Genomic DNA, 15,091 nt, shown 5'->3' with positions numbered 1-15,091 from the left:
CTCAGAGCACTTTAAAGGCATTATCTGATAATCTATGTGAGAGAGGCAAGTATTACCTCCATCTTACAGATGGGGAAACTAAGACAGAGAGGTGGTGACTTGCTTAGTCCACAGACAGTCATTTTCTAAGTAGGGAAATTATCTCCCAGTGCATACCTTTCTGCATAAAACAGAGTCTTTCAGTCTTAAGTCTTCTCTGCTGATCACCTACTCCAAATGTCTGGTCCCTCCTATATGGCTTGTTCATTTAAACCTTGACAGCTGGCTACTGCTGGAACCAGCTAAGGATTTACCACCTTCTCCCTTACATTCTCTAGGAGCCATTTTTAAATACATCTCTTTGCTCAAGCAAAATTAGAAAACTCTCTCTGCTTCCTTCCTTTGGTCTGAGGACCATTTACCCCTTTGTTATAGAGTAAAGCAGATATGAATACCCAGTTTGGGGATTCAGTTTTGAGGGCAATAGCTTCCACTCAAAATATCCTCTCTTCCTGAGGTTGTTTGGCCCCTACAATGCTGTGTTTCACTCTAGCCTGCGTTCTTGTTAACCTGCTGCCTTTTGAAAACTGTCTGTCTACACCTCTGACACATCAGTTCTGCCACCTCTCCTTTTAAACTTTCCGTCTGATCTAACGTCACTGTGTGAGATGTACTGAGTGTTCCTATTACCTTCCCCATGCTCATGCCAGTTCTTTGGGTAGTAATGTGTACTTGTTAATTGATCTAATATCCCAATATAGACGTGTGTACTGATTCACCACACTTTCCCCCCCCCCCACCCTTCTCCTCTGAAGATCTAAGTGGTTGATGACAGTTTTAAAAATTCTAGTTTCTGCATGATGGTCTCTTTTCTGCCTGCATTGTAGGATGAATCAAATGGAACATGTCCAGAGTGAGAACTTGGACTGTGGTTGTTTTAAAACTTATCCTTTATTGCCCACAGACAAACAGGGAGCCTGGTGCTGACCCCCCTGGGGAGCAGAGTCCCAGACAGGAAAGGGTAAAAGCATGAGCAAATGGCATGGATGGTGTTGACACACATGCAGTGGTGGGGTGTGTGCAATATTCAAGGGCAGTGTTGTGTGGGGAAGGGGAAGCACAGTTATCTCTGGACTGCTATTAACACACTGGAGCTGCTGAAAGTGTTAGGAATGATTATTTTTGTGGGGTGTTTACATAACTACTTGCTTAACAAGCATTCACCGAGGCTGACCGTTTGCTCTGCACTTTTATTTTGCTGTAGATCAGCTCCAGCTCCCCCCATTCCTCTCTCTCTCTCACCTCTCTTTAATAGTGTGCCATGGCTGTCACAGAATAGGAACAGTTACGTTTTGGGTCCACTCACCAGCACTGGTTGCATTGTTTCCATGGCTGCTTTCGGATTAATTAAACAGCTGGCATTCCAACCTGTCTTCTGAATGCCAGCTTACAAGGGAGGAGTAGGGGGTGGCTTTACTGCGGAGGATAGGAAGCCTTCTTCCTAATGAAATGTTCTGCTGTCAATGGGAAGAGTGAAAGGAAGTTTAAAATATATGAGGAAGGGGGACTAGGCAGTTGAAAGATCTGGGTTCAGATTAACGAATTAGCTGCCTCTTGAAGTTGGTTAGTTGATAAGTTAAATAGTAACTGGAAGCCAGCAGCAAGCTGCCATGACTTCCAAAGTATGTCCTCTTCAGTAGTCTCATGCACCTGTCAGGAGGGTGGCATGTTTTTGGATTGCCATCAGAAGCTTAACAAGCTTGTCTGCAGCAATACTGGAACCCCCAGTTTTGTAACACGCACTAGTTTTACTTTTGTAAAAATGGTACTGTATAGTAAGAGGGAGTGAATTGGGCTGACAAGCCGCTTAAAATAGAAAGAATGAGATTGATTAATGTGTTTAAATGGGGAAAGAGCACAATCGGTAACTGGCTGTGAGCACAGTTATGTGCTCTGTTGTCATAGCTGTAGGCAGTGTAGTTGTAGCTGTGTGGGTTCCAGGATATTAGAGAGAGCAGGTAGATGAGGTAATGTCTTTCATTGGTCTCAAAAGCTTGTCTGTCTCACCAGCAGAAGTTGGTTCAATAAAAAATATTACCTCGCCCACCTTGTCTGCCTGTTGTCATAGCACGTTTCATCTGGCAGACAACATAGTCATCTGTTTGGGATTATCTCAACAGACTGAGCCTCCTGTAGGTAGCATACAGATGTTTATAATTCCCTTTCAGTTTGCTGTTCACCCCCCAAGCAAAGTAAGTTACTGGGAACTGCATGATACTCTGGCTTACTGCCCCATCCACCTAGATAGAAGTACATACATGTGGATGTGTTAGCCATCTCTAGTCGGTATTTTTCAGTATCTCAAAAGCTCACTGTACAACAGATTAGCAAGATCAGTTCAAGCAGTGCCAAGGCCTAGAATAGCAAGGAGGGTGGCATGTGAGAGTTGTGGCCTGTTGTCAGAGCTGTGTTGGAGGGTGAAGTGCAATAGGACGGGTTAGTGTAGTGGAGGTGCTGGGGCAAGCTTTGCATTATACCTGACTCTAGCCAGTGCTGCTGGGTCCCTTAGTTTTCACAAGCCCTACATTCACCTAACTTTCTATATCCCAGTATTTTAAAGGCACCTTTAGGAGGGCATTGCTGGGAGTTTAGCTCTCCCAGAACCGGACTGCACTACCCCAAAATAAGTATTTCTCTGCACAAAGTGTGAGGGGTACAGTCATTTCTAGGTCTGGAAATCTGAATAAAGAAATCCTTTAAACAAAAGAATTGGGGTGAGGTAAGTGCCAATGCCGGAGCTGCTATGGGACCCTAGCTAAGCCTATTGGTTAGTGGCGAACTTACCTTGAATGAGAATGCCGGACAGAAACTGTGCACTGGCTTGGTTTTGTCTGCAGACAGGGAGTTGTGAATGACTGTCTAATTCAGCTGTTCCTTTCTAGCCTAGAGAGGCTGAATCCAGAGCTTTGCTAGTGCAGATTGCAGTATGTGTTGGGTCTCAACTGGAAGAGAGGAAGGAGTCTTCATCTGGGAGCCCTTCTTGCTTTTCCCTTCTGCATGTGGGCTTTCATGCCTTTTGTCTGGCATTGGCCTTGTCGTGAGCTTTGCTTCTGTTCCTTTTTGGGGTTGTTTTTCTCCTCTTTTTGTTTATTTCCTCCCCCGTTCCTTATCCCACAGAGATCTCCTCAGGTTTTTTTTGGTGACCAAGTGCCTGAGCAAGCACTGAATGTTGAGCAGAGGGCATGTCAGCTGGCTGCCCTCCTGGAGCCGAGGCCGACAATCAGGCATCAGGTGACTACTGCCCACTCTGGCAGTCTGTATCTGTTTGTAAGAGAATGGGGTAAGGAGTGACTGCTGGTGTCAGCGGGATAGAGGCGTGCACCAACTGTTACTTTACACCACCACATTAAAGACACCATAATCAGCTCTTGTTTTGAGCAGTTGTTTACTCCACTTCTTTCCCTGCCAATTCTTAACTCTTTTCTTACTTATTGAAGATGCATAGCATGTGCAGTTTCATAAAGTAGAATACAATTGACAAGGATGATCTACGCCCAAGCTTCAGGGCAGTGCTGGTCACTAGCTCGGCTCAAGTCATGCAGTGGCCCTCTGCTAGTACAGAGAGAATTGCTGGGCTGCACTGTCCATTTGCTTTTCGGGGTGGGAACATTCACATTTCCTTTTTCAGGCACTAGTCCATGGCTCTTAAGGGAGCCAGTTTTGTGCCTATGCTTCCAGTAATACTGTTTCCAGCAGTAAAGCTGGCAGCGTGTGCAGTTTCTCTCTCTGCTTCTACCACAAATTTAAAAGTTATTTTTCTCCTCTCACCCACCTGTATTCTCTGACCTGTGGGATCCTGACACTTGGGACAGTAGCTTCTCTAATCTCCAGCCTCCCCCCATACATGCTACCATCCCAACAACAACGCATACACAGTCACACCTGGGAGGTCTTCACCAATACTTTTTGGCAAAGTAGGAAGCTTTTTGGGGGCAAATGCCACCTACTTCTGCAGAAACTAGGCTTTCTCTTTTAATCAGTTTTCTAGCACTTGTGGATGTGAACTAACTTCTCAGACATGAGCCGAGTATAAGATGATCCAGTAGTGTCTTCTTTAGCCTACAAAGAGCTCCAGGGCTTCTGCTTCTGGTCACAGCTTTCCCAACCTGCCTCAGAGAGAAATTTGCAAGAATCAGGTCAATTTCAGACTGCTGCTCCTTGAGGGAGCTGTAATCAGCAGCAGAGGCAACCACTGTGGAGGAAGATTCAAACTGTGGCTGCCATGGAAAACTGGGGGAGAAGTCACGTTCAGATTTATTAGCACCTACTAGCTGAAGGTTGATATAGCGGAAGATGCCAAGCATAATCCGAGGACAGCATCCTCACCTGGATTTCAGCAGCTGAAGTCGAATTGCATGTTGGCGAAAATACACCTGTCGTATATTTTGTATTTGTCTGTGACTATCAGGTTTAGCACTCTGGCTGTTAGGTGTCTGATATTGTTTTCAAGCTCACTGGGTGGGTAGAAGAGATGAATGAGATTAGTCCCCTGTTTCTCTTTCCTGTTAATACAGTGATAATTTTTTTTGTGAGGATGTAGAAGAAAGGGAAGGAAGAAGCGCAGAGCATGATGTAGGGAAAGGGATAATGTGGAGAGGAGAAGAGGAGGAAACAGACACTGCACCATGATGCAGTATATTAAGAAAAGAAATAGGGAAGAAGGGAGAGAAGATTTAACAAAAACAAGAGATTTAATAAATTGCACCATTTAAACAGTATTAAATACAAATTTGATGGCTAAGGTCAATGCAGTATAGTGTCCTCAAGTAAAAAGGACACAACTGTTTTAAATATTTTACGTTATAGGAGCTGGGGAAGCACAGCTATTTTTCACCTGGCCTAATGGGCTTAGTCCTTAGGCTAATGTGTGTCAGATACATTTTCAAACTTTGCATATAAGGTCTAAAACCAGCTATTTTTAAAATAGCTGTGATTTTCTTTTTTCCTTTTTTCACAGGGTGGATTTTTTTTTTATTTGTTTTTTTTAAAGTTCAGCTATTTGGAATTTGCAGAACATTTTCTCACCAGATAATAATAGTACAGTAGCTCGCAATTTGGACTAAAATTACTTGACCTCAGTGGTTTTAATTATTGTGTTCTGCATATTTACTTGAGGTGCTTCTTAGCAGCTGGTGCTAAAGAACCAGGGAAGGCTGGGTGGCTTGAGAGATGCATGCTGATACAGTGATTTCTGAGTTGTGCTATGGAGAAGCTGTTTCAGAGATATATGGATTCTCAGACTGGGAATTCTGCCTGGGCCATATGGTAAGCAAGGGCAGAAGAGGAACTAGTGCTCATACTTCACACTGGTTCTTTCATTTAGGCTATGTTCGGCTCTCAAGGACAGGACTATGTTAGCTTCAGCCAGTAGCAAGTGAAGTGAAGTGGGACGATGCCCCTCTTGGGAGAATGTCAGGGAAGGGGTGGGAATGATCACTGTGCATGTATTAGGGGAAGACTAGACATGGTTTTCTGCCCTGCACCTTGCCCAGTCTCCTGGTTGGAGGACAGAGAATGTTGTCTCTGCTCATTACCTTCTGTTTCAGAGCATTTATCTTCTTATTTGTTGCCATTTAATATAACATGCATATGGAGGATGAGCAAAATGATCTGAAATTAAAGCACCTGCTTTGAATGGATTATAGGATGAAATTCACTCCTGATTCTTTAGTGTTAGCACTTCCATCATAGCAGTGAGGATGCTGAAGGCTGGGGATATGAGGTGGTTTCCTTCACTCCCCACCCCCAAGAAGGCAAGGTTCTTGGGCCTTTGTCGTTAAAAACTGGGAAGAGGTCTCCCCTTCCCCTGAAATATGAACTACATTGCAAAGTTGTCTCTCATATACTCCTCCTGCCTAAGGCTGTAACACAGATTGCAGTTGGACAGAGTAGGAGGAGCACCAGAGATGGCCTTGAGATCTGCATGAATGGTTTATCTGGCTGCATTGCAGGAGACAACAGTGCACAGGATGTGGGGCTTCTGTGCGGGTGGACAACTGCTTCCAAAGTAACATTGAGGGAAGAGAGGAAATGAATTTAAATGCCAGCAAAGGGCATTTGGTGCACAACTTTTCTTCAGTTGAGGAAAGGGAGGAGGTAAGGCAGATGGTCACCTGCCTGACTCTACGTAAAGGTTCCTTTGTGATCTTTTTGTTTTGTCTTTTTGTCCATATCCCTTCTTGATTTTCTCAATGTATTTTATTTTTTAGCCAGAGACTGAACCGTCTCGTCGATTCTTTGTTGACCAGTGGGAGCGCTCCCTTAGCCTCCGCACTACCAACCGCCCTTCTTCACCCTCATCTGACTCTCTCCGACAGGTAGCATGGCCTGGGCCTTGCAAGCTGCACTCAGCTGTACCCACTGCCTCACCCATCTCCCACCAGCAGAGGATGTGCCACAAGAGAGATCTAGGCTTGTGACGCTTCATTGCCTGGATGTGGCTGAATGCGGTGTGCATACACATGTGCACGTGGGAAAAGCCAGAGGCAGCCTGTGGCATATCTTGATTATTTCAAGCCATACAGCCATTTGGAGTAAAACAGGCTTAAAATTAAATGGAAAAACTTCTGGTGGGTCTGATTTGAGGTCTTAAGTAGCCTCAAATCAGCTTTTTCCAGCTCTCGAATTCTTCTGGCTGTGGAATAATCTACAGGGGCATAAAAGCTTTTTTCATGTTTATTGCTTCCATTTGAGGGCTTGAGCCAAACTGCAGCATGGTTTTGTGTGTATATATTTATGGGGAGAGAGCAGGAAGACTGGAGGAAAATCACTTCCGGCTTGCTGAAAAAGCTAGTAGAAATTTAAAATGGCAGGCATTCGTAGTACAAGCAAGAGGAATTCGGTTGGTCTTCTAGTGTATAGAGGACATATATGTCCATGTTACAAAATGCCATATGGTTTGAAAGTCACTGCCCAAGAGAAGCCAGTTTAAGTGAAATAGCATAGGTGTTGCAGAGCAAGATTGTCATTGTACCTGTGTTGGTTGACAGCACCCACTGCGTGCTGAGCAACTCACAGGACAAATAGAAAGAAAACTTCACTCCCAAATTGTTTACAATTAGGGCTGGTTGAAAATTTTCCATTAAACTTTTTGATAGAAAATTGGGGCTTAAAATCAATGGATTTTTTCACAAAAAAAGTGTAGGAATGACCTCGGGCCCACAGGCCTGGATACCTTATTATTGAGGCATCTTGTTCTTGTCTGCAAGCTGGGCACTCCCGGTTTCTTATCACAGGAACTTGGCTTTCCTCCATCCTCCCCTGTACTTTCACACAGACGGCCCCGTTTGCATCTGGCGGTGTTTTGTAACTTCCCCCCTTTGCAGTTTCCCACAGGACTGCCGTGTCTGCAGCTGGGGCTGTTTTTGCAGTTTGCTATGCTGTTGAGCTCGTGATGGAAGATTTTTGTAAAGAATCTTGATTTGTGCTGTGCAATTGCGCATGTGTAATCTTAGATAATAAAAGAGGCAGGTGAACTCAGAAAAGCAGCTTTTGCCTCCTCGGTTATCCTGCAAATTGGTGTCGAGTCTTTCCTTCAAAGAAGGCCGCCTTCCCATGGCTCAAAAATTACAACCTGCGACAAGTTGATGAGATTTTGACAGAGAAAGGGAAACCTGTCTACCAACAATTTTCAGTTGCCAGATTTTGACAAAAAGTCAGTTTTCCATTTGTTGCGAGGGAGGGGGAAGAAAGCCTTCCAGCCAGCTCCACTGACAGTCTAATATTAGACAAGCTGTGATGCATGAGGGTAACAAACAGTAGGAGGGGGAGGGAAGAGGAAGGACATGAGTAACAATGTTCAGATCACACACACAGTTTAGGCATGTGCATTAGCTGAGCTCTGTGTATATTGGGTGGAGTCGAGGAAAGAGTGAAATAGCAAGCAGTGCTACAGGGCACTAATGAACACTCCTACACTGCAGTGACCTGTAGGTTATGGAGTTATTACTTGATAAATTGTCTGATCCTGGCCCTGGCTTTTCCAGGCCCATTCTTTAGGAAATCCTCCTAAAATGCTGGGTTTCAAACTCTTTAGTGTTTCCTGATGCTACCATGCTCACAAACGTGAAGATACAACCATCAGTAAATGGCTGATAATCACAACCATGAAATCCAAGAACAGACTGTGAGAGTTCATAACTTTTTGTAAAATACTATTTTACAGATCATAGCAATAATCTGTGTCATGATTCTGTAAAATCTCTCTCTTCTCTAATTTTGTGAGCACTGAACTTTGCACAGAAATGTAGAAGGGAAAGGAATCACTTGGTTTCCATGACAAGAGATGGGGGTCATAAAGCTCTGCGTTCCATGGGGACAACCAGAATCCTCTTGTACTCTGAATTTTTTAGCCATGTGTTTACACAGGGATACTTCTGAGCATGTAGTATAGGAACCCTGCAGAATAAGTAAAGGAATTTCTGGGTTGTAAAAAGTTAATTGCTTCAGAGTAGTGTATCCCAGGAATGTTGCACTTGTAAGAAGCCAGAGGGCTGAATATGGAAGGCTGAGTCAGTTTTACGTTTACTGATGAGACTCCAGCAATGCTTTCTGTTTGTAAGTCAGAGAAACATTTAAAAAAAAAAACACAACACTCCCTGATCTGAATAAGTGACACTGCCTGGCCTGCTGCTGTACTGAGACACTTGGTGCTTGTGATAGGATTGCCTTTCCATAAAAATTTTTATTTCCTTAACCACTTAATTACTGCCAGATGTCCTGGATGTTTCTTGTATAACTCTACTGGCCTTCCTGCACTGTCCAAGCTCAGCTAGAAAACAAACTGTAAAACTCTCCTTTGGGGTCTCACTCCCTGAGTCAAGAACCAAACTGCCTGGATTCCTAACTACCCAGATTAAAAGGTTTGTTGCAACTTAGTTTGATCCAGATGCTCAGAGTTACAGAGCCAGGCAAAATACCCTTGACAGAACAGCCTATGGGCAAAGCTGGTGTGCACAGCTGAGCACATTTTGTGCCAGGTATACACAAATACAAATCTAATGTGTTGGATCAGAGTCCCCATCACATCTTCCAGATAAACTCCAGAACCCCTTTGTGTACTGTGAACAGGCACCCTGGCAGCAGTGGAGGAATTACAGATTTTTAGGAATCGCTGTGACTCAGTTTGAGCTTGAGGGATTCTTCTTTCTGGAAACCACTTGCTCCCTTTTGCTAAGTACTTCTGTGAACAGTTCTTTGAATTTAAACTTTATGAAATGCCTTTTCTCTACCGTTTTCCCATTGTCCCTCTTACCTGGAAGCTAAAATCTGTCCTAGCTTTGTTTCCTCTCAGAGGAAAGCAAATGTTCTGGTCACTCATATGCAAAATCTCAGAGCAAAGAAGAAAGAACATACTTCTAATCTCGTAGCATTACCAATTTCAAACTTCCCTCCTTTTTTCAGTTACTGTTACAGTTAGTGCCGGGCTGTGCTGGTGATCCCTGATTATACTGATTCTGCTGTTACTACATAATCACTCTGTGTTCTCCACTGTCTTGGCATGGTTTGACCGCTCTGCACCTTTTCATCACTTACTATTTTACCATTTTTGTCATCTTTTTAATTTGAGTTTTTCTTTCCTCGCTTCCGTGCTGTTTTGTCCCCCGCATCTGGTAGAAGTATATAAAGATGTACACAGGCGGAGTGAGCTCATTGGCTGAGCAGATAGCCAATCAGCTTCAAAGGAAAGAACAGCCCAGAACCCTTCTAGACAAGAAGGAACTGGTAAGAGAATGATGTACAGAAGATGATACGTGTTTGTGATTAGAAGTTCTGTAGATCTGTAGTGATTTGAATCTTTAGTTGTCTTGAAAGGAGCTAGTAATACTTTGTAATAACTTTATAGTTGGACTTCATTTCTTCCCCAGCCCTCACTCTATTTTCCTTGCAAAGTCTGTCTTAATCTACTTCCAACATCCTTGGACCAGGGATACCAAGTTGAGAGAGTTAGAAGTCCTGACTCTCAAATGCATAGAGCTGTGTTTGTTCCAATTGGGCTACTTCTGGATTGCAGGGTCCCTGGAGAAAACTTCTTTCTTCACAAGTCTCAGGGAGACTGAAATGTAGGGCTAAGAGGTTGCTCAAGGGATTACTGATGTTTCTGGCAGTTAGTGTGGTGAGCTGCAGTTTGAAAACCTTGGTTTCAAGACTAGCCTCAGTCTCTTTCAAGTGAATACAGGCAGGGTTAGGAGCATTCCAGAAGTAACCCTTCCAGCTGACTTAGGGAGGATGTCCATCTTACACCTCCTTCAGTCAACTGTCTCCAGGGCAGCATTAATAGCCTCTTGTGAGACCGTTTAGCTCTCTTATCCAAGGAGCTGGAAGCTGTAATTTACTCCTGATTTATATAGGTAGGGACTGAAACCCAGGCCTTTCTCTCTGAACTTGAAGGTTAGTTATTGTCTCTAGGTGGCAGTTGTCTGCTTGGTGCCCTGGGTAGGGCTGAGTGGAGTCACAGAATGGTCCCTTCCAGATGCTCAGTATCCACAGATAGAAAAGGTGACCCTGCTAGGAAGGTGAGATTGCATACAGATAACACTGGTCCTGCCTTATTTCTGCCTAGGGCTCACTCAAAAAGGAGTTCCCCCAGAATTTGGGAGGCAGTGATGTCTGTTACTTCTGCCGCAAGCGGGTCTATGTGATGGAAAGGCTGAGTGCTGAAGGCAAGTTCTTCCACCGTAGCTGCTTCAAGTGCGAATACTGCGCCACCACCCTGCGCTTATCGTGTTACGCCTACGACATTGAAGATGGTAAGAGAAATTACCTGTCGTCTTCCTCATACACCAAAAACACTCTCTCACTGTACCTGGGGCCTCAAGATCTCAGTCCTGGCTTCACTTTACAAATATTGGTGGGTGAGGAGCAGTGACAGTATATCTTCCAAAAATACCACCTCTCATTTAAACTAGTAAGACTAACTGGGACTGTATCCTTATGGCCAGCTCTTGAAAAAAACAAAAGAGATGAACTATTGGCAAAATGTAATTTATCATTTAAAAAATAGCTCCTGAAATGGAGAGGGGCCCGAGTGATGCATTTTCCCTTTAAAAAGGTGTGTAAGGATGATCCTGAATAGTATAGATCCTTGAGCCTTACTTCAGTTCCAGGAAGGGAGGAGTCTTCTTAAGCCAGAGCTTTAAAACACTTTGGTGAGTAAAATATGATGGGGACAAACGCAAATCACTTTCTGACAGGGGAATCAGAACTCAACTAGTAAAAATTCTTCCAGAGTTAATAAAATAGGAGATTTATAACCAATGGATATAATACTAGCTTTTCATAGGCTGGCTGAGAAGGTCCTGTTTATAGATGAAACTAGCTGAATTGGGGAAACACAGAGTTGGAATAAATGACCAATTCTCTGTACAGAGCAAGATTTGTTAAAAGTGGTGACCGAGGGAACAGTACTGGGTCTGGTGTTCTGTATGTGATGGACCTGTAAGAGAGGTGACAAAACTTACTGGTGAGTTAGTTTAGGTGAGTCACAGTAGTAAGGAGCTCCAGAAGGTGTGTTGTGAGCAAGACACGAGAAGTCATTCTTCCGCTCTGCTCTGCGCTGGTTAGGCCTCAACTGGAGTATTGTGTCCAGTTCTGGGCACCACATTTCAAGAAAGATGTGAAGTAATTGGAGAGGGTCCAGAGAAGAGCAACAACAATGATTAAGGGTCTTGAGAACAAGACCTGTGAAGGAAGGCTGAAAAAACTGGGTTTGTTTAGTTTGGAAAAGAGAAGACTGAGAGGGGACATGATAGCAGTTTTCAGGTATCTAAAAGAGTGTCATCTGGAGGAGGGAGAAAACTTGTTCACCGTAGCCTCTAAAGATAGAACTAGAAGCAATGGGCTTAAACTGCAGCAAGGGAGGTTTAGGTTGGACATTAGGAAAAAGTTCCTAACTGTCAGGGTGGTTAAACACTGGAATAAATTGTCTAGGGAGGTCATGGAATCTCCATCTCTGGAGATATTTAAGAGTAAGTTAGATAAATGTCTATCAGGGATGATCTAGACAGTATTTGGTCCTGCCCTGAGGGCAGGGGACTGGACTCGATGACCTCTCAAAGTCCCTTCCAGTCCTAGAGTCTATGAATCTATAAGGGGAGAAAAGGCATAAAAAAACTTAATTACAGGTGGCGGGGGGAGTGCAGTATCGGATTCTATGCAAAGTGTGATGGCATATTAGGCTTGTTTAAGAAGACAAAATAACAGCAGTGAATGGTTTATAGAAGACCAGTCAGGCACTCAGTCAGTCCCTTTCATACAAGAGCAAAACAAAAATGGTAAACTGAGACAACATATAATGAAGCTCTGGAATACACTGCTGCAGCATGTTAAGAGATAAATATCTTAGCAAATTTCAGAAACTGATTAGACACACAATGTTGCTGACTGAGAATAGTATCCATAAATTCACTGGCTTGGATAAACATCACAAGGGTATCAAACTCAAGTTTCACAGGCAATCTATAATTGAAATAACAAATATGTTGTTGTTAGATCCTATAGCAACCAACAATAACAAAGTCTCTCAGCCATTAAGGGGTGAAGAGGAAGGGGAAATCTCACCAAACCAGCCTCCCAGTAAGACATAGATGGGCCTTTACAATGTGCCCTCAAGGACAACAAACTTGGGCTGTCAGACCCAAGGGACCAGTGGTAGCTTTGAAGGCCACATATAAAAGAAATAGCAGCAGCCTTCTTAGTACTCAAAGATTGAGGGCGGGGGGCAGAGGGGGATGAGGGGGACCATTCTTGGTCACTGCTGGTAACCTGGACATTCAGAAGCAGCTGATTATCCATTAGAATCCTCTGCTTGTAAGTCTGAGTAACTATAAGCTAGGATCTTTCCTCAGTTGCAAGAGCAGAAATAGTTTCTACCCTCTGCTCGAGTTGTTCCCCTTGCCAGCAAGCATTTACTCAGTCGTCTGCCAGCAATCATCCAAGCACCACTCTGTGCCAAATGATCACTTTATCCTGGTCTGATGGCTGAGGCTTTACCATACTGATACCACTGAAACCCAAACTACATTGCTTCCCTAACAGCTTTTCATGTATATTGAGCAGTAGTGTCCAAATAGAACTCTGTGGTACGCCACAGAATCTTAGAAATGTAGGGCAGGAGGGGAGCTCAAAAGATTATCTAGTCCACTCTCTGCCCCAGCATTGAGGTAGGATTAAGTATACCTAGACCATCCTGGTCAGGTGTTTGTCTACCCTGTTCTTGAAAACCTCCAATGATAGGGTTCCGTAACTTCCCTAGGTAACCTGTTCCAGTACTTAACTAGCCTAATAGTTAGAAAGTTTTTCCTGATATCTAACCTAACTCTTCCTGGCTGCAAACTAAGCTGATTTGTCTTGTCCTACCCTTGGTGCAGAACTAAACACCACTGTCCTCCGTATAAAAGCCCATGACACATTTGAAGACTGTTATCAGGTTCCCAGCCTTCTCTTGTCTAGGCTAAACATGCCCAGTTCATCTAATCTTTCCTTTCTGAATCCCAGAGAGCAACCTGGCCAGAACTCAAGCAGAGAAGACTTGACAGTGGAGAGGGCAGGACTGGGTTGGTAGCGAGGGCTACACGTTTGGATCGAGGTGCTCTTACTGAACTAGTAAAACAGTCGAAATCACTCTGCAGGGTTGAGGGCCATTAGCAGAGTTGTGTTGGAATAGCAGAGGATTCTGCAGCGCACTTCAGGCTTTCTAAACCTCTTACCATTTTTGTTTCTGTCATCTGGACACTTTCCAACTTGTCTACATCTTTCCTAAAGTGTGGTGCCCAAAACGTTACACAATATCCCAGCTGAAGCCTCATCAGTGCCAAGTAGAGCAGAACAGTTCCCTCTCGTGTCTTTCATATGACATTTCTGTCAGTACATCCCAGAATATTAGCCTTTTTCACAACAGCATCACATTGTAAAAGAGTCCCTGGGGCAGATGAGAAATTACTCAAAATTTCACTCTGGATTTTTTCTGAGAGAAGACTAGAGCCATTCATGTCTTAATATTATTCATCTATCTGGGTTAACAAATGAATCCACGTTCTGTAGTCAACAGTATTAAAGGCAGCTATGAGATCTAAAAGAATCCCTATATACCACATAATCTAAATATGTTGTCAAAAGGAGACCAATAAAAATATTGTAGTCTAGGTATAGTACTCAGGCCTAAAACTAAATTATAAGGAGTTAAGAAAGTCTGCGGACTCACAATATTGTCAGTGATGCCTTCCCCATACCCTTCTCAGAAATGTTCCCAGAAATGGACAGTTAGACGTAGGGCAATAGCTGGAGAGATTAGAAGCATAAAGAGCTGATTTCTTGAGCCTGGACCGCTGAAATGTGAGATGTAGTCACCTTGTCTTCCCAAAAAGAGACAGTGTTCTCAAATAATGGGTCCAATGTCCTCCTGGTAGATTTTACCAGCCAAGAAGACCATGAGTCCAGATTGCAGGTTTCAGACCTAAGTTCTCCAAGCACCACCTGAATCCAAGAGAGCAACCTGGCCAGAACTCAAGCAGAGAAGACTTGACAGTGGAGAGGGCAGGACTGGGTTAGTAGTGAAGGCTGCACATTTGGACTGAGGTGCTCTTACTGAGGAGGAGCCAAACTAGTAAAACAGTTGAAGTTGCACTGCAGAGTTGAAGTTCATTAGCAGAGTTATGTTGAAATAGCAGAGGAATCTGCAGTGCATTTCAGGGCAGCTGTGCAGTGACAGAGCTGCATGGAAAACTCCACGCAGCACCACCACTCTAACCTGATACTAGTGTTTGTATTGGAGTAGCACCTCCAGGCCAGGGTACCATTTCCTCCACACTGTCCCAATAAGAGTAAAAGATAACTAGGTCTGTTCTCAGCTGGGCTTCTAGTTGTGGCACTCGACTAGGTCCTATGAAGCCTGTTGATTGGGGAAATGAGATTCTTCTTCGAGTGCTTGCTCATATCCATTCCAGTAAGTGTGCACGCGCCGCGTGCACGTTGGTTGGAGACTTTTACCCTAGCAACACTCGGTGGGCCGGCAGGGCGCCCCCTGGAGTGGCGCCGCCATGGCGCCTGATATATA

General features: G+C 43.9%; 1 protein-coding gene across 1 annotated transcript in view; it reads left to right on the top strand.

The window, feature by feature from the left end:
* MICAL3 (microtubule associated monooxygenase, calponin and LIM domain containing 3) overlaps positions 1-15,091 on the top strand; it is a 278,656-nt gene that overhangs the window by 156,268 nt on the left and 107,297 nt on the right. The window contains exons 19-23 of the mRNA XM_075069475.1: positions 944-1,000; positions 3,157-3,270; positions 6,249-6,356; positions 9,655-9,762; positions 10,601-10,787. Coding sequence (XP_074925576.1) covers positions 944-1,000; positions 3,157-3,270; positions 6,249-6,356; positions 9,655-9,762; positions 10,601-10,787 — 574 coding nt within the window. The remainder of the gene's footprint in view (positions 1-943; positions 1,001-3,156; positions 3,271-6,248; positions 6,357-9,654; positions 9,763-10,600; positions 10,788-15,091) is intronic.

The sequence above is a fragment of the Chelonoidis abingdonii genome, chromosome 1, assembly GCF_003597395.2.
Source record: "Chelonoidis abingdonii isolate Lonesome George chromosome 1, CheloAbing_2.0, whole genome shotgun sequence".
Lineage (NCBI taxonomy): Eukaryota > Metazoa > Chordata > Testudines > Testudinidae > Chelonoidis > Chelonoidis abingdonii.
Note: the sequence above shows the minus strand (reverse complement) of the source record. Positions and strands in the feature narration are given on the sequence as shown.